Below are 18,280 nucleotides of genomic sequence, written 5' to 3'. Positions count from 1 at the left end.
ACTAAAACACAAAGAAATTAGGGATTATTATTGACAGGCGAGTCTGAACAGTTGTGTTTGGAGTTTGGATTGAAAAAGGGGGAACTATTAATCCATTTCTTTTAACTACTAGTTTTCGATCTAATGGGTGGAGGAACTGGTTTGCTCAGTGGAAGGTTGACTCGTACTTGATATGAGGGAATACAACAGACCAATGGACAGCATGGTCTCAAATTTTGAACTGTTTTTAATTTTGAAGTATTTTGAACAGGGATTTGCGAAATTATTAGCTTGCTACCTTAGATATATATATCAGTTTTGATTTGAATTTGATTTTAAAAAAAAAAAAAAAAAGAAAGAAAAAGCTTAATTATCGAATTCCAAAGGGTTTGGCGACTCCACATGTGAAACTCATGGGGTTCGGTACCTTTAGCAAGGTTAAGAACCATTGCTCTAAATTGCCAACAGCTGACTCAGAAGCTAGCAACTTTTGTCTTCTATACAAAGAGTCATTATAAATCTTCTTAATCTGTTCTTTTTTTTTAAAATTTACTTTAGGAGTCTTTATAAAAGTCTATGTTTATGAAAAAAGAGTGCCACAGCGTGTTTTCTGACCATAGACTCAGAATCCCACAATGCTCTTTTCAGCAAGTGTAACATTTTTTTCTTGGAAGCTCTCTGTGCGACTTCTGACTCATTTTGCTCTGACAAGTTGCATATTAGTTTCTTTGTGTTGCCATCTCTGTGTAATATAGCCAGGGCCTTCGGAATTAGGGGTGCTGGCCTTGGTGCACTAAACACAAACACAATTTGAACAATAGCTTGTATTTTTTTTTAACCAACCAGTTTTCAGGGTCACAAAACTTTTTTTTGTGTTTGAGAAGGCTCAATGACGTTGGCATCTTCCAATGCTCAAAAAGGTTTATCAAACCTACTGTTAGTATTCTTGTGGTTTGCACACAGGCTGATATAGTGTGACAAATGTCAGAAATACATTACCGTTCAATTACAGAATATTCAGAAAAAAGAATAGACATTTTCTGGATCAATCAGCCAACACAGTAGATGACTGACTTATTTTAACCTGGAACAGAGTTTATTCACCATTTCCAGAGTCGAATATAGGAGCACGATAACTAGTTATCTCCGTCTATGCATTTAACCAGTTCTTAGGGGCAAAAAAAAGGAAGGATTTTATGATCTCTAATTAATTACTCAAAAAAAACAACACTCATTTTGCTAAAAATAAAAGTGACAGTGCACTATATATAAAAAGTGTGCAGATTTTTTTATACTTGCCTCATATGCTATAGTGTACCGGTGTATGGGGCACTCAGTGCTAATAATACAAGTCCCAGAATGCTTTGCTAGTGTTTGGTACGTCAATCGAAAACAGCAAGCTTCCCTTCCATTCCTGCTACAGTCATGAGCAAATGCAAAACAACTACAGCTCAACTCGGCCAAATTTACACTTCCTTTTCCCAAAATAGCCAATTTAAAGATAGGAACAGGAATGAGCTTTCAAGACACATGGCAGGCAGCTGTTCATCAATGCAAAGCAGAGATTTTTGGGTTACAAACCATTGTGGCTGTTAAATAATCTAAAACAAAAAAAGTATCTGAAATGAAGCAATGCGCATCAGAGTAAATCAGATTGTACACTGTCCCCAACTCCTGCCCATGGAATGATTATTGAATAGACTATATAGCCTACACCGCACTGGTATCCTTGTGAAGAAAAGTAACAAATACTGCATACAGTGGTATGAAAAGGTATCTGAACCTTTTGGAATCTCTCACATTTTGGCACAAATAACACAGATGAAAAAAAGTGTCTGCTTTTACTAAAACCACCCAAACATTTATAGTTTTTCATATTTTAATGACGATAGTATGCAAACAAGGGGGAAGAGGGGGAGGGGGGAAAATAAGTAAGTGAACCTTTACATTTAATATCTATGAAGTGAGGGAGAACTGACATTTATGATCATATTTAAGTTAATAATGATAGGTTATATGATTACTGATTTTTACTCATATTCTGGCAACTTCATAGTGAATATGTCAGCGTTAGCATCAGCGTTGCATTAATGAGATAAAACAGATTGGGTGAACTGAGGGGCAGGGCTACATTTCTCACGAATATGAATCTAATTAGTTGATATGCTAAACGCTAGTGTGGGCAGCTTGCAGCAACCCACCCAATTTTTTTTTTTTTTAATATACATCGTTAATAATGGTTATGTGTGTATGTTGTGTTGTGTGAGCAACATATGAGGTAATGTAGCACCCATCTCTCTGTAAGCAGCTTCTTGCTAACATTTTTCTGGTTCTATAGTTTCCAGCAGAGGTCATTTGCATTTCTCACAGTTTAATTAACATTAACAGTAGAAAACACAAACAGTAGGACACTTCTCTTTAAGAAGCTTCCTACTTGAGTTTTGCAGGTTAGCAAGTGCACACAGTTTAATGTTGTGCTAACTCTGATAAAGGTCTGACTTTCAGTAGCAAAATTAGTGGTGTGTTTCCCACCTGCACAGCATCCATCCATCCATCCATCCATCCATCCATCCATCCATCCATCCATCCATCCATCCATCCATCCATCCATCCATCCATCCATCCATCCATCCATCCATCCATCCATCCATCCATCCATCATCTTCTGCTTGCTCCGGGGTCAGGGGGGCAGCAGCTTTAACAGGGAAGCCCAGACTTCCCTCTCCCCAGCTTCTTCAACCAGCTCCTCTGGCGGGATCCCAAGGCGTTCCCAGGCCAGCCGAGAGACATAGTCTCTCCAGCGTGTCCTGGGTCGTCCCTGGGGCCTCCCGCCGGTGGGACATGCCCGGAACACCTCTCCGGGCAGGCATCCGAACCAGATGCCGAGCCACCTCAGCTGGCTTCTCTCAACGCGAAGGAGTAGCGGCTCAATACCGAGTACCTCCCGGATGACCGAGCTTCTCACCCTATCTCTAAGGGAGAGCCCGGACACCCTGCGGAGGAAACTCATTTCGGCCGCTTGTATCCGGGATCTTGTTCTTTAGGTCACGAGCAGAGGTGAGGGTCGGAACGTAGATCGACTGGTAAATCGAGAGCTTTGCCTTTCAGCTCAGCTCCTTCGTCACCACTACGGACCAGTCTGCAGTAATACGGACGCTGCACCAATCCGCCTGTCAATCTCTCGCTCCCTCCTACCCTCACTCGTGAACAAGACCCCAAGATACTTGAACTCCTCCACCTGGGGCAGGATCTCATCCCCTCCAAAACATTAGTGTCTTTTTAAATTACTTACAGTGTCTGCTGCTGGCCGAAAAATATCCCTCCTCTTTGAAGGGGGCGAAAGAGGCGGCATGTTGTCGACATGTATTTCTGTCGAGGCTGGGTGAGTGTGAGCATGCATGTGTGTGCATGGGTGGGTCAAATCATCAGCCAATCAAACGTGTGTTTGAGGGGGAAAACAATGGACCGGCACATTCAGCAAGTGAAAAGGGGTAAATGTAAGTTTGAACATTATGAAAATAATTCACTTAATCATGTTAGGGTCAATTCTATCATTACAACATATGGGAAGACAATCTAAATTACCTTTTTAACTGAACTCATTATATAAGACATATAAGGTTGCTTTAAGGTTGGTGGGGACAATTTGAGCATCATGAAAAGTTGGTAGTGTTATGTCCCTACTCCCTAACGTCCCTATGCAAACCTACGCCCTTGACTTGAAAAATTAGGATATTGTGATTAAGTTTATTATTTTCTGTAATATACTGATAAACATTAGTCTTTCATATATTTCAGATTCATTACACATTTTATTGTTTTAATATTGATGATTTTGGCAAAAAAAAAAGTCTAGGAAAAACAAAAATCCCTATCTCAAAAAATAAGCATATTTCATCTGACCAATACAAAAAAGTGTTTTTTAATCTAAAAAAAAGTCAACCTTCAATTAATTATATCAGCTATGCACTCAATATTTGGTCGGGAATCCTTTTACAGAAATGACTGCTTCAATGTGGCGTGGCATGGAGGCAATCAGCCTGTGGCACTGCTGAGGTGTTATGGAGGCCCAGGATGCTTCGATAGCGGCCTTAAGCTCATCCACAGTGTTGGGTCTGGTGTCTCTCAACTGCCTCTTCACAATATCCCCCAGATTCTCTATGGGGTTCAGGTCAGTAAAGTTGGCAGGCCAATTAAGCACAGTAATGCCATGGTCAGTAAACCATTTACCAGCGGTTTTGGCACTGTGAGCAGGTGTCAGGTCGTGCTGAAAAATGAAATCTTCATCTCCATAAAGCTTTTCAGCAGATGGAAGCATGAAGTGCTCCAAAATCTCCTGATAGCTAGCTGCATTGACCCTGCCCTTGATAAAACACAGTAGACATGGCACCCCAGACCATCACTGACTGTGGGTACTTGACACTGGACTTCAGGCATTTTGGCATTTCCTTCTCCCCAGTCTTCCTCCAAACTCTGGAATCTTGATTTCCGAATGACATGCAATATTTGCTTTCATCTGAAAAAAGTACTTTGGACCACTGAGCAACAGTCCAGTGCTGCTTCTCCGCAGCCCAGGTCAGGCGCTTCTGCCGCTGTTACAGGTTCAAAAGTGGTTTGACCTGGGGAATGCGGCACCTGTAGCCCATTTCCAGCACACGCCCGTGCACGGTGGCTCTGGATGTTTCTACTCCAGACTCAGTCCACTGTTTCTGCAGGTACCCCAAGGTCTGGAATCGGCCCTTCTCCACAATCTTTCTCAGTGTGCGGCCACCTCTTCTGGTTGTGCAGCGTTTCCTGCCACACTTTTTCCTTCCCACAGACTTCCCACTGAGGTGCCTTGATACAGCACTCTGGGAACAGCCTATTTGCTCAAAAATGTCTTTCTGTGTCTTAGCCTCTTGCTTGAGGGTGTCAATGATGGCCTTCTGGACAGCAGTCAGGTCGGCAGTCTTGCCTATGATTGCAGTTTTGAGTAATGAACCAGGCTGGGAGTTTTTAAAAGCCTCAGGAATCTTTCGCAGGGGTTTTGAGTTAAATCGTTGATTTAGATGATTAGCTTTTCATAATATGCAAATTTTTTGAGATAGGGATTTTGTTTTTTTCTGGACTTTTTGCCAAAATCATCAATATTAAAACAGTAAAAGGCTTGAATTCAGTTGTGTGTAATGAATCTAAAATGTATGAAAGTCTAACGTTTATCACTACATTACCGAAAATAATGAACTTTATCACAATATGCTAATTTTTTGAGAAGGACCAATAGGCTATATCATCCCCCACCCCCCAAGACAAAGTTGGCCTGAGTAGAAAAAGTCGTGAGGTCCTTTTTTCGCAAGTGATTAAATACGGTAGGCCTACTTCTCACCCCCGCTCTTTACTGTGATTTTAAGGTGAACAAAACATGGATCAAGTGTGTTGGACTCGTGCTGGGAGTTCCGCCCAATCAATTTGTTCTTGTCGATAGAAGCAATGGGTGGGTGAGGGCATTAAGACATTTGCATTGTGGAGGGGGTTGTGGTGGCATGACGTCACACGCAGCATCCCCGACCCTCTCTTACCAAAACAAAGAGGGGAAAAACACGTTTGCATTGCCACATGACACGTCTTTCGACGATAACCTCCTCTTGGCCGCCGATTGTGTCGAGGTCAGGCATACCGCTGTCTCTATTCGCCGGGGATGGGTTGTTGGAATGGGGGCTCTATTTCAATAACCTCGGCGAGTGGAGAGACACTGTCCGGGAGGGGCACCTTTCCGTCTGTCTGTTTGCGGATGGGGAAGCCGCCGAGTCCATGGAGAGGGGGGCGGCTGTGATGTACGTCTAAGCCCGAAGAAGGAGCTCACACCGCGATTTTCGTTTTTTGCTTGGCACTCCGGTCTTCTTAACATGGATCCCGAGAAAACGTTGACGTTCTGTCTAGGCATCAAGTCTGATGAGGTACACACACACACACGCGCACACTGCTGTCAAAGCGCAGGCATGGATTGCTGCAGAGCAACATGCTTCCATGTTGACAAAAAGTGCGGCCTCTACACTCAGTCTTTATCTGTTGTCTTTTTAATTGATTTCCCTATTCTCGTTGTTATATTAACAGGTTTACTATATTTGTCGTACAAAGTCTTGCAGATGCACATCAAACACTTCAACGAATAGAATTAAGAAAAATGTTTTACTGTATTCTTATGGTCGCTGCCTTACAGTATATCTCTGTGTGTATGTCTGCAAGCATATAGTTTTGTTTCCAGTGATGCTTTATGCATGACAAATGCAGTTGCAGAAGTGACTAAATTGCTGATTCAGTATGCTGACAACTGCACATTGTAAATGACCTTCCATGTTGGTGTGTACTTTGTATTTGGATAGCAATTGAAATATACATCTATATTAATTTAACTTTATCCCAACACATTAAACAGTTGATTGAAGTGTAAGAGCATAAAGTTATAGCTTTATGAGCTTTTTGCGAAAATATTTCATTTTCTCATTTTTAATGCCATAATATTTAGACAAAGTTTGTAGCCATTATTAGAATGCTTAGTCAACAACCCACAATTGGCTGAAAGCAAAGAGGAAAAGAATAAAGTTTGCATTTTACAATCAATAAGTGAACAACTTTTCATTTTTATTTAAGAAGCGTAGACTTCACCATCAGTGATAGTGAAGTATATGGAAGAAGATAATTAAGTTTAGCAGAAGTATGTCAGAGTACAGTACGAAGGGGGAAGAGTGAAATTTGCAGAAAGATGATATAGCAAGGTTGGAGGACTAGAAAACCTTACTTTATAGTCCTGAGCAATGGTAAGAGTGTGATAAGAGGGTGAAGAAATGTATCCAAGAAATCTGAAAGTTTGAAGGAAAGTGTTAGGTGTGTTGTGCAATCATGATTCACATCTCAGAGACAGGAAACAGTAAAGAGACAATAGAAAGCCAAGCTTTAGGTGGTGGAGCTGTCGATATTAGGGTTTTCTTTTAAAGTGATCAGGTCAGATACGATTAGGAATGAGCATATCAGTATGAGCTAAGGTTAGATGCTTTGCTAGGAGCATCACGACACATAATAGATAAGTTTCAGAGGTACTTCCGCTTCACTTCCTCATTTCTGCTCGCAACTTCTGTTTTCCAATTTCTCTATCCAAATACAGTAGAGCTGGAATAACATTACTCATCAAAATCCCATAAAAAAAAGACAATTTGGAAATACCGTTGTGATGAACTGCCATCATCACAACAGGGGAGGACAACATGTTCATGAAGGGAGATGTTGAACCAACCTCGTGCTACCACAAAGACCAGGTGTTTCTGTATATGGAGTGAATAGAGTAATATGACCATATTAAGTAGGTGCATTCTGTAGATTATGCTATGTAGATTTAAACCTCCACAGTTTTATTGTTTTTTTTTTTTTTTAAGGTGAAATTTATACTGGGGCACTGCAGATCAATACTGGGGCATGTGCCTCAGTGAAATTTGTCTTTTGCTACGCCCATCGTGCTACGTGTTTTGCAGACAAAGTTGGAATGAGCAGATTCTAAAGGGACTGTACAATGGAAGTCAACAATGATAAATTATTTGATTTGGTCAAAGAAAAGAGCTGACCAGCCCACCAAATTTGAATGAGCTCAAAAATAGCATATTTAATAAAGCTTCACAATTGGGAAAAATAAGGCCAGCCCTGTAGGTCTCAGACACTATATCAAAGATTGTTGCCACGTGGAAATTTAATGATGCTTTGTTTAGATATTTCGAATATATACACAACTTGTCTACAAGACCAGCGAGGCTAAGTTAATGCAGGTACGCTTCTTCATCTTTCATAAGCGAGTCTTGGCGAAAACGAAACAGGTGGCCGACAAAGAGCAGCAACCCTGAGGAGCCCGCGAGAAAGCATGTAGCAGTGGACATCAGTGAATGCAAACAATCGTCTACAGCTCCCTAGGAATTCAGCGGGCTCTTGGTGCTATCACTGCCCGGTTGCCGTGGGTGGGACTGGGCTGCAGTGCTACATTGCAGCTTGCAGCCGGCCATCTGTTATACTGTGTATTACCGGTATTACTCAAAGTACACATTATACTTAACACATAGGCACCCGATGGAAGATGTATTTTCATGACAGGGGATTGTAATTGCGTCATTGCTTGCGGCTGGCCGTTTGTTTCACTTAGATAAAGCCCAAATAATATTGAACAAATTTACTCGCGAGAAGTTGCAATCATACCAAATAGCCATTCACACGCTTAGCCTTTGCATAGAAGGAGGGATTCTAGCAGAGTTCTAGGTGACATCTCCTCAGACCCTGTTTAGGCCTACCCAAAAATCCCTCAGTCTGAGGAGAAGAAAAAGAGTTTCTTGCTATAATTCAGCACTAAATTGCTCTCAGTCTGTGAACATGTTTTCAACACTTCTTTTCAAACGTATTTCATATATTTATAAACAAATCATGAGAATGGCTGCGCAGTCCCTTTAATAGTTTAGAGATGTACGGAGCAGATATATAGTGGTAAGTATTTTGCTCAAGGGATTATGAGGTTGGTAACTACCTACCATACCAATACCGTAGTGTTACCATACCAATCCACACCCTATCTTACTCTACCTTACCCTACTCTACCCTACCCTACCCTACCCTACCCTACCCTGCCCTGCCCTGCCCTGCCATCATCTCATCTGCAAATGTATTGAATACATTGTAGCATGAATTCCATGTGAAATAATGGCCATCATGAGGCATTTCATCTAACTCTCGCATGGGTTGGTGTTTTGTTTTTGTTTTTTTTCACTAGCTGACGATGACCCTGAAATACTTGGTTGGTCCCACTGAGGCTTCCACGGTGAGCAGCTCGACCTTCACTATTCATTTCAGAGCGTAATGAAAATCAGGCCTCCTAGCACAACCACAGTGGTAACCATGGCGACGCAATTATTTGTCAGCACCACTCGTGCGGTTTCCACGTGCACATCTGATATCACTGCGCCTCACTCCGGGCTTTCCAACACTGATGTAGTCACTGTGAACTATGCTACACTTTATTGCTCGATTTTTACAAAGTATTTTTTTCTTTAGTTACTGTATCATACATCTGACTGACTCAGCAACCAGTTTTTTTTTTTTGTTTATTGTAGGTGGCTCTTATCCAGAAGGACTTGGACCAGCCCACGGTTGACAAGGTGTTTGTCTGTCATGCTATTGATGTATTAGTAATTGATTGTAAAGATTTTTTTATCCCAGTGTGGAATTGATTGTTGAGTAACCATGTTTAAACCATTCAACCATTTTATATACCACTTATCCCGACTAGGATTGCGGGTGAGTTAGAACCTATTCCAGATGACTGGGCAAGAGCAGTATGTCTTTCCTTGGTCACCAGGCACATGGCCCTTAAATTAAGCTCCAAAATTTTGAGACATTAACAAAAGTGTCTTCGTTTTACCAAGTGTCTCAGTCCTGATCATAAGCAATAGAATCTTGGTTACCAGTGCTTTTTTCCTACTCTATGTTGTAATAAGTGTCTGAAAAAGCCATGTGATTTATAGTTGTTTCCCACCCTTCACCAAAGTCAACCTTGATACGCTCCAGCTAACCTGCAACTTTAATAATGACACTATAAATAATAATGGATGGATGTATGCGCTGTCCATATGAATTTAAATTCTGAAATTACCAGTGTTTGTCAAAAAATATTTGTCAGTATGGCTTCTAAGATTCAGCATTAAGGTTTTTTTCCCCCTAAATAATTCATCTGTTTATTTAGTATTATTATAATTTTACGTCTTTGTCTTTTGACCTGTTGTGCCTGGTGCATCAGAAGTTATGCTAAAATAACAAGCTTAAAGTTTAGTAGCTTAAAACAACAATGTGTTTTTTGTCTACCAGGTGGAGAAACCAAATGAGGATTTTGTTAGTCAGCCTGTAGCCAGCCACAAGTACTGTCCTGGTATAAACAGCAATCCAGGTTACATCTGTGAGACAGGACATTGCTGTGGCGAGACGGGGTGCTGTACCTACTATTACGAACTCTGGTGTGAGTCACCTGAACTTCTTTGTCAGTCTGCATTTATCTAGAATACAATTACTGTATTTAAAACTAAATGCCTCAATACTGGCCCAGTATGCATATTAACTTTTTTGTACATATTACAACCGAGTTCCACTGCTATTGGGAAAACCCATTGGCAGTGTATCAAATACTTGTTCTCCCCACTGTAGCTGTAGATATTGATTGTTCTTTAATTGCTCCAGGTTATATATTACAATATTACCAATAAATTCATATCATTTTAAAACTTGAGTTTTATTTTTGTTTCGTATTGCACGCTATATACAACGTTGTAAGATTAGTCACCAATTTGTTAGGGCATACGTCACTATTTGTAAGATTGCCAAAGGCTTCGGGTTGACAGGTATGTGTTTTGGTCACAAGACCGGATCCGACCTAGTATTCACATGTTTCAGTACCGTTGTGCTTTTTTGCTGCTGTATATCAAACCATTAGACCAGGGGTGTCGAGTCCGGTCCTCGAGAACCCCTATTCAGCTCGTTTTCCATGTCTCCCTCCTCCAAAACACTTAAATCAAATAATTATGATTGTCATCAGGCTCCTGCAGAGCTTGCTGATGAACTGATCATTTGATTCAGGTGTGTTAAAGGAGGGAGACATGGAAAACAAGTTGGATAGGGGCTCTCGACTTGGGCATCCCTGCACTAGACAAATATGTCTGCTGAGTGAGACTACTGCTCTTTAGAGAATAATGATAGTAGCAGAGCATTGTGCAATATTCTTAAGAAGGTGCCAGCCCAGCTCAGTTTAATACAAAAATTATGATTTTTCTGCATTATTTTTACTGCTTTAAAAAAAATAGGTATCGAATCGCATCAAATCGGTATTGTATCCGTATAGGCAAAACATACCTTGAAAAAAATAATAATATAATAGCAATTTAATAATAATAATAATATCAATAATTGGTTATCCCTTATCCTTTTTGACAGATACAGTATTGGTATGGAGGAAAATGGATGAAGCAAGTTTTTAAGTTTTGTGCTTCATTGTGTTTTTCGGTTATGGATCGCAGCTTATTTCTTCTTGGCAGGGTTCTGGCTGCTGTGGACAGTGTTGATCCTCTTCAGCTGTTTCTGTGCTTACCGCCATCGCCGTGCCAAGCTGAGGCTCCAACAACAACAGAGACAGAGGGAAATCAATCTTATTGCCTATAACAGAGCCTGCAACTACCCACCCTCTATGCTGGATCTAAGTATGTTTATTTGATGACACATGTTTCATTGTTATCCAGTATGTGTTCTACTTTTTTAAGAGATACAGTTACTATTTGTACTTTCGATATCCATTGCAAATTGCTTATTTATGCAACAAATTATCTTATAGCACCTTGACTATGAATTTGTTGTTGTTTTAGGTTTTCTGGCCACCTTCAAGTTACCCTCTTACGATGAGGTCGCAGCGCAGCCCAGTACACCTCCTCCACCATACAGCTCAGTTTTTGCCCTGCAGGGAGATGCCATGCTTGGGCAGAGTTCATCCTACCCCCACCACCACCTCCACAGTCACCCTTGCCCCCCTTACCTGGGCCCGGGGCCCAGCGGCTTCACCTCATCCCAGAGCTCCGACAACTACACTAGCTGCTCCTGCGAGTCCTGCTCTCTCACCTCACCCTGCAGCACCTCTTTCTCAGTCCAGGTGACAGATGAGACATACGACAGCAGCCCCATGTCTACGCCCAGTGACAATGGCGGTGATGGGGCCCTTTTGCCCAGGGTGGGGGGCACCCACTTGTCAAACCCCTCGTCCTCACCACCTACGTCGCAGGTTCCACCGGATGTTATACCAACTCTAGCTCCAGATATAATTCCAAGTCATTCCTACAACCGCATTGAAGGGATTTCATGCTCGACTGCAACGCTGTCACTCCCTCTGCGACCCTTTAATAGCTGTCATCCCTCACATCACCCTCGCCTCCCGCTTTCACCCCTCATTCTACTTCCTTCCCTTTCCCCTAGTCAAGTTCAGAATCTTGTTTACTCGGATCCACGGTGTGTCACGCTTAAAGAAAGCGAGTCAGAGGGCCTGCCTCTCTCCACCCGGTCTTCTCATCAACAGGCTCCTCTTGCTACAAATACGTCTGCCCTGATGCGTCCCGAAGATGAGGAGGAGGATGATGATGATGATGAAGAGGATCACTTCCGTCATCGACGTTTGACGGGAGATTCCGGCATAGAAGTGTGTCGTTGCAAAGTGAAGCGAGGAGACCGAGAGGAGGATGGGGGCCTAAAGGAGAGAGAACGGCGCAACAGTGTGGACAGCTCCCTCCAAGCTAAAGAGGCGGTCCTTTCTCCCCTGCTGGACGACTGTCTTCTACCGCACGGCGACACTGTTATCGTCGTGGAATCCTCGGTAGTCTGACAAGCGGAAGAAGATACAAGTGTGAGGCTCGTGGTTATCGTCATTTTCTTGGAGCAAGACTTGTAGGTGAAAAGTTCAAGTGTCACTGAAATTAAAGTCTTGGAGACGAACTGGAGGACAGGATGAGTCTTGTTTTCACCTCAGATAGAAGGTGTCATTGAGCCTCGATGACTGTTTCTTTCCCAAGTGAAAAAGGTGAGAGGTATGATTTTAATTGACGTTGATTGTTTTGTCGGTTTAACACCAGGACTCTACATAAACACAAAACCAATTCCCACAAAATGTTGCCATGGCACACCTACAAATGAAAAGCCAGTTACATTCTGCTAGGATTCTTGAAAGAAGCATTTAAATTAATTTATTTTTCCTTATTGCTGTTTAGAGTCAATCACGCTCCACAGTGTAAGTGGCAAAGCTATTTCACGCAATTCACTTTACTTTTTTATTGAATAGTGAACCGTTTACACTTTAGCACCAATCAAGTGGTGTCACAGAGGTGTGAGGTTTTAATTTAGTTTAGTTCAGATAGAACCAGTTTGAACAAAATCCAAATTAAACATTCCAGTAATGCACCAACCTATAAATTACGCATTACATTTTGCTGTGGCTCTGAAAAAGTACATGTACAAATGATTTAAAAAACATTTTTTTTACTTAATTGCCTTTTTGAGTCACATTTGTAATTTGAGCCTCTAATTTGACATTGGAGCTAGTAGTAACAAAAATAACTATCTTACACATTAGTAGGTTATTATTTTATTCTCCAGTAGTTAGGCTGCTAACTAACAAAGTTAGATAAACAATGGAGGTCTCTGCTTAGAGGCCTACCATTCTAGCTCATGTTACCTCTTTAGGGTCTTGTCAGTTTTACACACCACCTTCTCATTTGTGCATTAGTCTATTTGTATCACCTCACATTCTATACCATTTAATGCAAAGTTATTCTCGGCAGTTTGGTGGACGCAACATACTGACTTTTGTAATGTATTCATGCCTCCACTCTTGCCATATTTACCAGTCTGATGAACACAGCATAATGAATCATTATAAAGGGCATAGAAAAGAGGTGCATATAGAAGGAATGGGTATTTTTTCAGCATTTCCGAACTGCACACGGGTCAGAAACCCTGATATCATGCTTGTGATATGGACATAACATGGATGTAGCTCAACGTCATACACTTGATGCCATGTTCTTTTAGAAAAGTAGGAAATAGTGAATCAAAACATAGTCGTCTGGTAGTGTACTCAACTCTATTGCTTTAAGTTGCAATTGACCAATCCTACAAAAACTTCATTAGCACCTAACCAATCACAGTTTTTAGAGGGTGCTAAAATTGATAATTGGCATTGCCATCCTTTTCAATGGGGAAACATGATTCCAGATATGAATGATCTTAATTACAAATTAAAAAACGTGTATTTTTGATAACACTTAATCATGCTCATTTCCAATGTAAGGTGAACTAACTGAGTCTAGTTACATGTGACTCACACAATAAGGTGCCTGCATAATGTTATCTCTGATGTGTGCACAGCTTTATGTGGACTGTAAGGTGTGACACTGTTAATATACAGCAAATATGACTGTTACAATACATAAATCATGAATACCATAGCATATTGTTAAATACAATGGCTTTTGTGTGTTTTAAGGCTGTTACTGTTCAAATGAAATGTGCTAACCTGACTCCCTCACACTGATAATGAATGTAAAAAGCATTGCAGAGAGTTGGAGTGCTTTTGGATATTTTAAATCCAGAAGGAAAACCACAGCGAAATGTATGCAGTAAGGCAATAGAAGCTCTGATGAGATGTATTTTTTAAGTCTTCAGAAATGTTTATAATCACTCTAAATGTATGGTTTAATCAGACTGAGTTGAACAAGATCCAGGGGTGTCAAACATACCGCCCGCCGGCCCGATGCCTATCAGGCACATTTTTAGTTGATTCATCCAATCACATATTTGAATATTTAGGTGAATATTGTCATTATTTGCATCTCCAACAAATGGGGAAAAAAGACTTGTCCTGCAAACCAAAATGAGTTTGACACCCCTGAGCTTGCATTTTTTTAAAACATTTTTTTCTTCTTAAAAGTCAATAGTCGTTCAGTTCAGTCACCATGTAAAGTACCCACATCTGTGGGTGGGTGACTAAGTAGCCCTTGATTGAAGTACCGACCGCTATTGAAGGAGGTTACTCTGTTCCATTGTAATGGAAAATAGCACACGCACACTAATTATATTTGAGCATATAACTAATGTGTATTCTTGTGCCACTGCAGTTCTTATGGTGGATATGGTTGATTGACAAGAGACTACGTATGACTAAATTTAGGCAGATTTGATCCGTTTATGCCTGAAAGGGATGCTTTCAACTTTTGAGCATATGTTTATACTTAAAACATTCAAATGTGACTCTAAAGTTTGTGATTGATTACTTTATTTATGACACCCTGCGTCTCAGCGTGTCAGAATGAACGTGTGTTTTGTGATACACTTAGGTCAGACATGTCCAAAGTCCGGCCCGGGGGCCAAATGCAGCCCGTGGTCAAATTTTATCTGGCCCCCAGCCTCTGTCATAAAATCAATAACGTGTGGCCCGCACACAGACTTAATAAATTGGTCATCAGTAATGCTACCAGCATATGAAGTAGCTTACACACTAAATGCTGCTCCTCATTTACCCACTAAAAGGCAGCAGCACTCTAAGCAACATTACCCCGTGTGACCCTTTACTCTCAATTTTCTAAAATGGCGACAATCAATAAAAAAAAAAAAGTTGACCGCGACGGCCAACTCTTCAAGAATAGGTGGAAATTGGACTATTTCTTCACTAAATACGCAACACCTGTGTTTGCCTCATTTGCAAAGAGACAGTAGCTATTTTAGTTCAATGTGAGGCAATATTACCAAACAAGACCTGCTGACATGTACGACAAGATTACAGGGAAGATACTTAGCGAGAAATTAAAGCAACTTGAAACTAGTTTAATTTTACAGCAGCAGTATTTCGCAAGAGCCCAAGAGTCGAAAGAGAACGCCTCAAAGATTTGTTGCGAGATTGTTGAAATTATTAATTTAAAAAAATAATGAAGCAAATGTGACACAGAGAATAGCTTGCTAAAATTTGCTTAAATATATTGTTCTACGTAAAGGACGTCAGCCAAGGTCGGCCCCCCACATTTTTACCACACCAAATCTTGCCCCTTTTGCAAAAAGTTTGGACACCCCTGACTTAGGGCATTTAATCACTTCACATCATTTTTACTTCATACACCACCACAATGAACTGTTTTTAAATAGATTTTTAACATGATTAAAGATCTGATTAAAGTTTATAGCTTCTGTTAATTACGATAACATTTTATTTCTGGAAATGTCTAACAACGTTTAAATGACTAACTGTTCACGTCCTTTTCCAAATCTCCATCATTGTGATTTGCATTAGTCTTGGTTTCTCCTCTCCAAGAAAATTCTTATTGTTCTTGTTGGCATTACAAGAATAAAAATTTTTTTGTTTGTTTTCCTGTTGGGAGTTTGCATGATCTCTGGGTTGTTCAGCTTTCTTATCCAAAGACATGCACGTTCATTGAAGAGTCTAAATTGTCCATTAGTGTGATTGTTTATCGATAGACTTGGCACAGAAAGGTAGGATTTTTTTTAATGCACTTCCAATCTACTATAAACTTTACAAGCAAACTTGATTAGACCTTCTTTAAACTTTTGAATGCACATGTCCAATAGTTCAATATATCAGTTGTTTTTGAACAACTTGAACTGTTCCATAACAAGGACCTGAACAGCAAAATTCACAGCAGGTGTATGATCCGTTAACATTTCCAAAGATGCCCACCTGTTCTTCTGCGACTTGTCCAGTCGTTTTTTTAAAATGATAATATGAATGATTATATAAATATACTCACAGAAATCTGCGGTATTTTTTTTTTTTTTTTACAGTATTTTGACAAAATGACATTTTCACAGCATCCCAAGTAAAAGTTGTCGATTTTGTGGCTGCAGTATTGTATACGCATTATACAGTACTGCCTCCCTGTGGCTAAGGCAGCAACACTAGAAGGAGCAGATCAATGAATTGAATTTCAGCATTAAACCATGATGCGCCCTGTTCAAATATTTAATGATTTTTTTTTTTTTTTACAACTTTATAATAAAATATGGTTTTTACAACAAAAAGTAGAATTTTGTTTTTTGAGGGGGTTGTTAGAACATTTCCATTTATTTCGTGCAATTAAATACTCGTATCTCAAGACACCACTGTACTCCTAAACAGTGTATGGTATGTTTACTGCGATTGACCAGCTACCTGTCCAGGCTTTGTGCGTCTTCTCGACTGTGGTCGAGTGTGATAAGTTTCGGCGCAATCATAACCGTAATCAGAACAAATATGATGGATGAAAGAATGTCAATTTGGCCACACATCTGTCTAAAATCTAGAGCTTAGCTGTTCATCCCCTTCAACTTTGTGATGGCCTCTTTTACTTGTTTCCTTTTACTCAGCATTCTGGTTGCTCCAGTGAAAACACCGTTGTTTTATTGTCCAACTACTTTGAGCCCCAGGAACTTGATGTTCTCCGTGTAAAGTGGCTATAATACTCCGTGAGTTCAACTTATGTTTTTTTTCCCCCTCTTGAATTGAAGCAGTATCATGGTGGTGTTTAAAGATAAAAGTATACATTTATTCTAGACCTAATCATGTGAAGTGTACATTTCCCTCCTCCTTTAAATAATGCTGATAAGCACTAGCTGATGTGTGATTTTAAAAAAGCCTGTGGTGCCTAGAAATTCTTTAGGCATAATATTTTCCTGCTGCTACATGTGCACGAATGCGTGGGTTTTTGTACATTGTGTGTCATCGTACAAAAAAATGAGCTGTACTATGAAGCGGTCTCGTTCTAAATAAATACTAGATACGAGAGACCGTTACTACTAGTATTTAGCAATAGTGTTCACACTTTCTTTTTCCTGACTCTGGTGAAGACTGGTTGATAGGTAAGAAACTGCTGTGAAAAAAGATTTACCTCTTTTGTACTGAGCCGGGAGCTGTGTTGGGCCAAGGCTCTCGATTGTATATAGCAGTATGTATTCTGCAAGCATTTGAAATGCCTTTGGCTTAAAGGTTCTCCCAAGTGCAAACAAGAAAGTGGCTTTAAATAGGCTCGGTTAGTGGCCTTCATTTGTTACCAGTATTCAAGCCAGTTGTGCCATGAAATAACTAAAATGTTTAGGTTTATTTTTTTCCAGTGTGGTTTGATGTTTGAAAAATAGGGCCCACAATTTCCCATTTCTCTTCCAAACGTATCAGGAATGTGAGGCCAATTCCTTTGATTTTTTTCTCAGTGAACTGAAAAAAATGGGGAATGCTAAAGTAATTTTCGGACTATAAGGCGCACTTGACTATAAGCCGCCACCCACCAAATTTGATACGAAAACAACATTTGTTCATAGATAAGCCGCACTGGACTATACGGCGCAGCTGTCCTCACTGTATTATGGGATGGTTACACCAAAAGATTTTAACCGATGACACTTGATATGACAGCGGCATCTTAAAACTGTCATAAAACCAATTAAACCACCATAAAGCTTTGAACCAATTGGGTGCAAAGCTTCATTGCTTCAAAAAGCTTCATTTGGCCATCACTGCTCCTTTGGGGGAGAGAGTCAACCTCTGCTACCACCTGCTTTCAACGCTGTTGTTGTCCAACATGCCTCCTAGCATGCACTGCAGTGCCACAGATGAAAATAACCATCAAAATTAACGTTCTGTGCTAACTATTTCTTCAGTTACTGTTCCAGTTGTTTCAATAATTGCTAGTTATGGTATTTAGTAAGGGTGTAACGGTACATGTATTCGTATTGA

At 40.4% G+C, this 18,280-nt stretch overlaps 1 protein-coding gene across 3 annotated transcripts in view; it reads left to right on the top strand.

The window, feature by feature from the left end:
• LOC130920886 (WW domain-binding protein 1-like) overlaps positions 1-16,317 on the top strand; it is a 61,779-nt gene extending 45,462 nt beyond the window's left edge. For 2 of the 3 annotated variants that reach the window (XM_057844414.1, XM_057844413.1), the window contains 5 exons: positions 8,759-8,806; positions 9,099-9,143; positions 9,850-9,997; positions 11,067-11,228; positions 11,391-16,317. In XM_057844414.1, coding sequence (XP_057700397.1) covers positions 8,765-8,806; positions 9,099-9,143; positions 9,850-9,997; positions 11,067-11,228; positions 11,391-12,394 — 1,401 coding nt within the window. In that variant the 5' untranslated portion in view covers positions 8,759-8,764 and the 3' untranslated portion in view covers positions 12,395-16,317. Of the gene's footprint in view, positions 1-5,560; positions 5,916-8,758; positions 8,807-9,098; positions 9,144-9,849; positions 9,998-11,066; positions 11,229-11,390 lie in introns of those variants that run through there. The other variant, XM_057844412.1, reaches the window with a different exon arrangement.
• Positions 16,318-18,280: the final 1,963 nt, after the last annotated feature.

The sequence above is a fragment of the Corythoichthys intestinalis genome, chromosome 8 (assembly GCF_030265065.1).
Source record: "Corythoichthys intestinalis isolate RoL2023-P3 chromosome 8, ASM3026506v1, whole genome shotgun sequence".
Taxonomy (NCBI): domain Eukaryota; kingdom Metazoa; phylum Chordata; class Actinopteri; order Syngnathiformes; family Syngnathidae; genus Corythoichthys; species Corythoichthys intestinalis.
The sequence above is the reverse complement of the archived record's forward strand: the minus strand, read 5'-3'. Positions and strand labels throughout refer to the sequence as shown.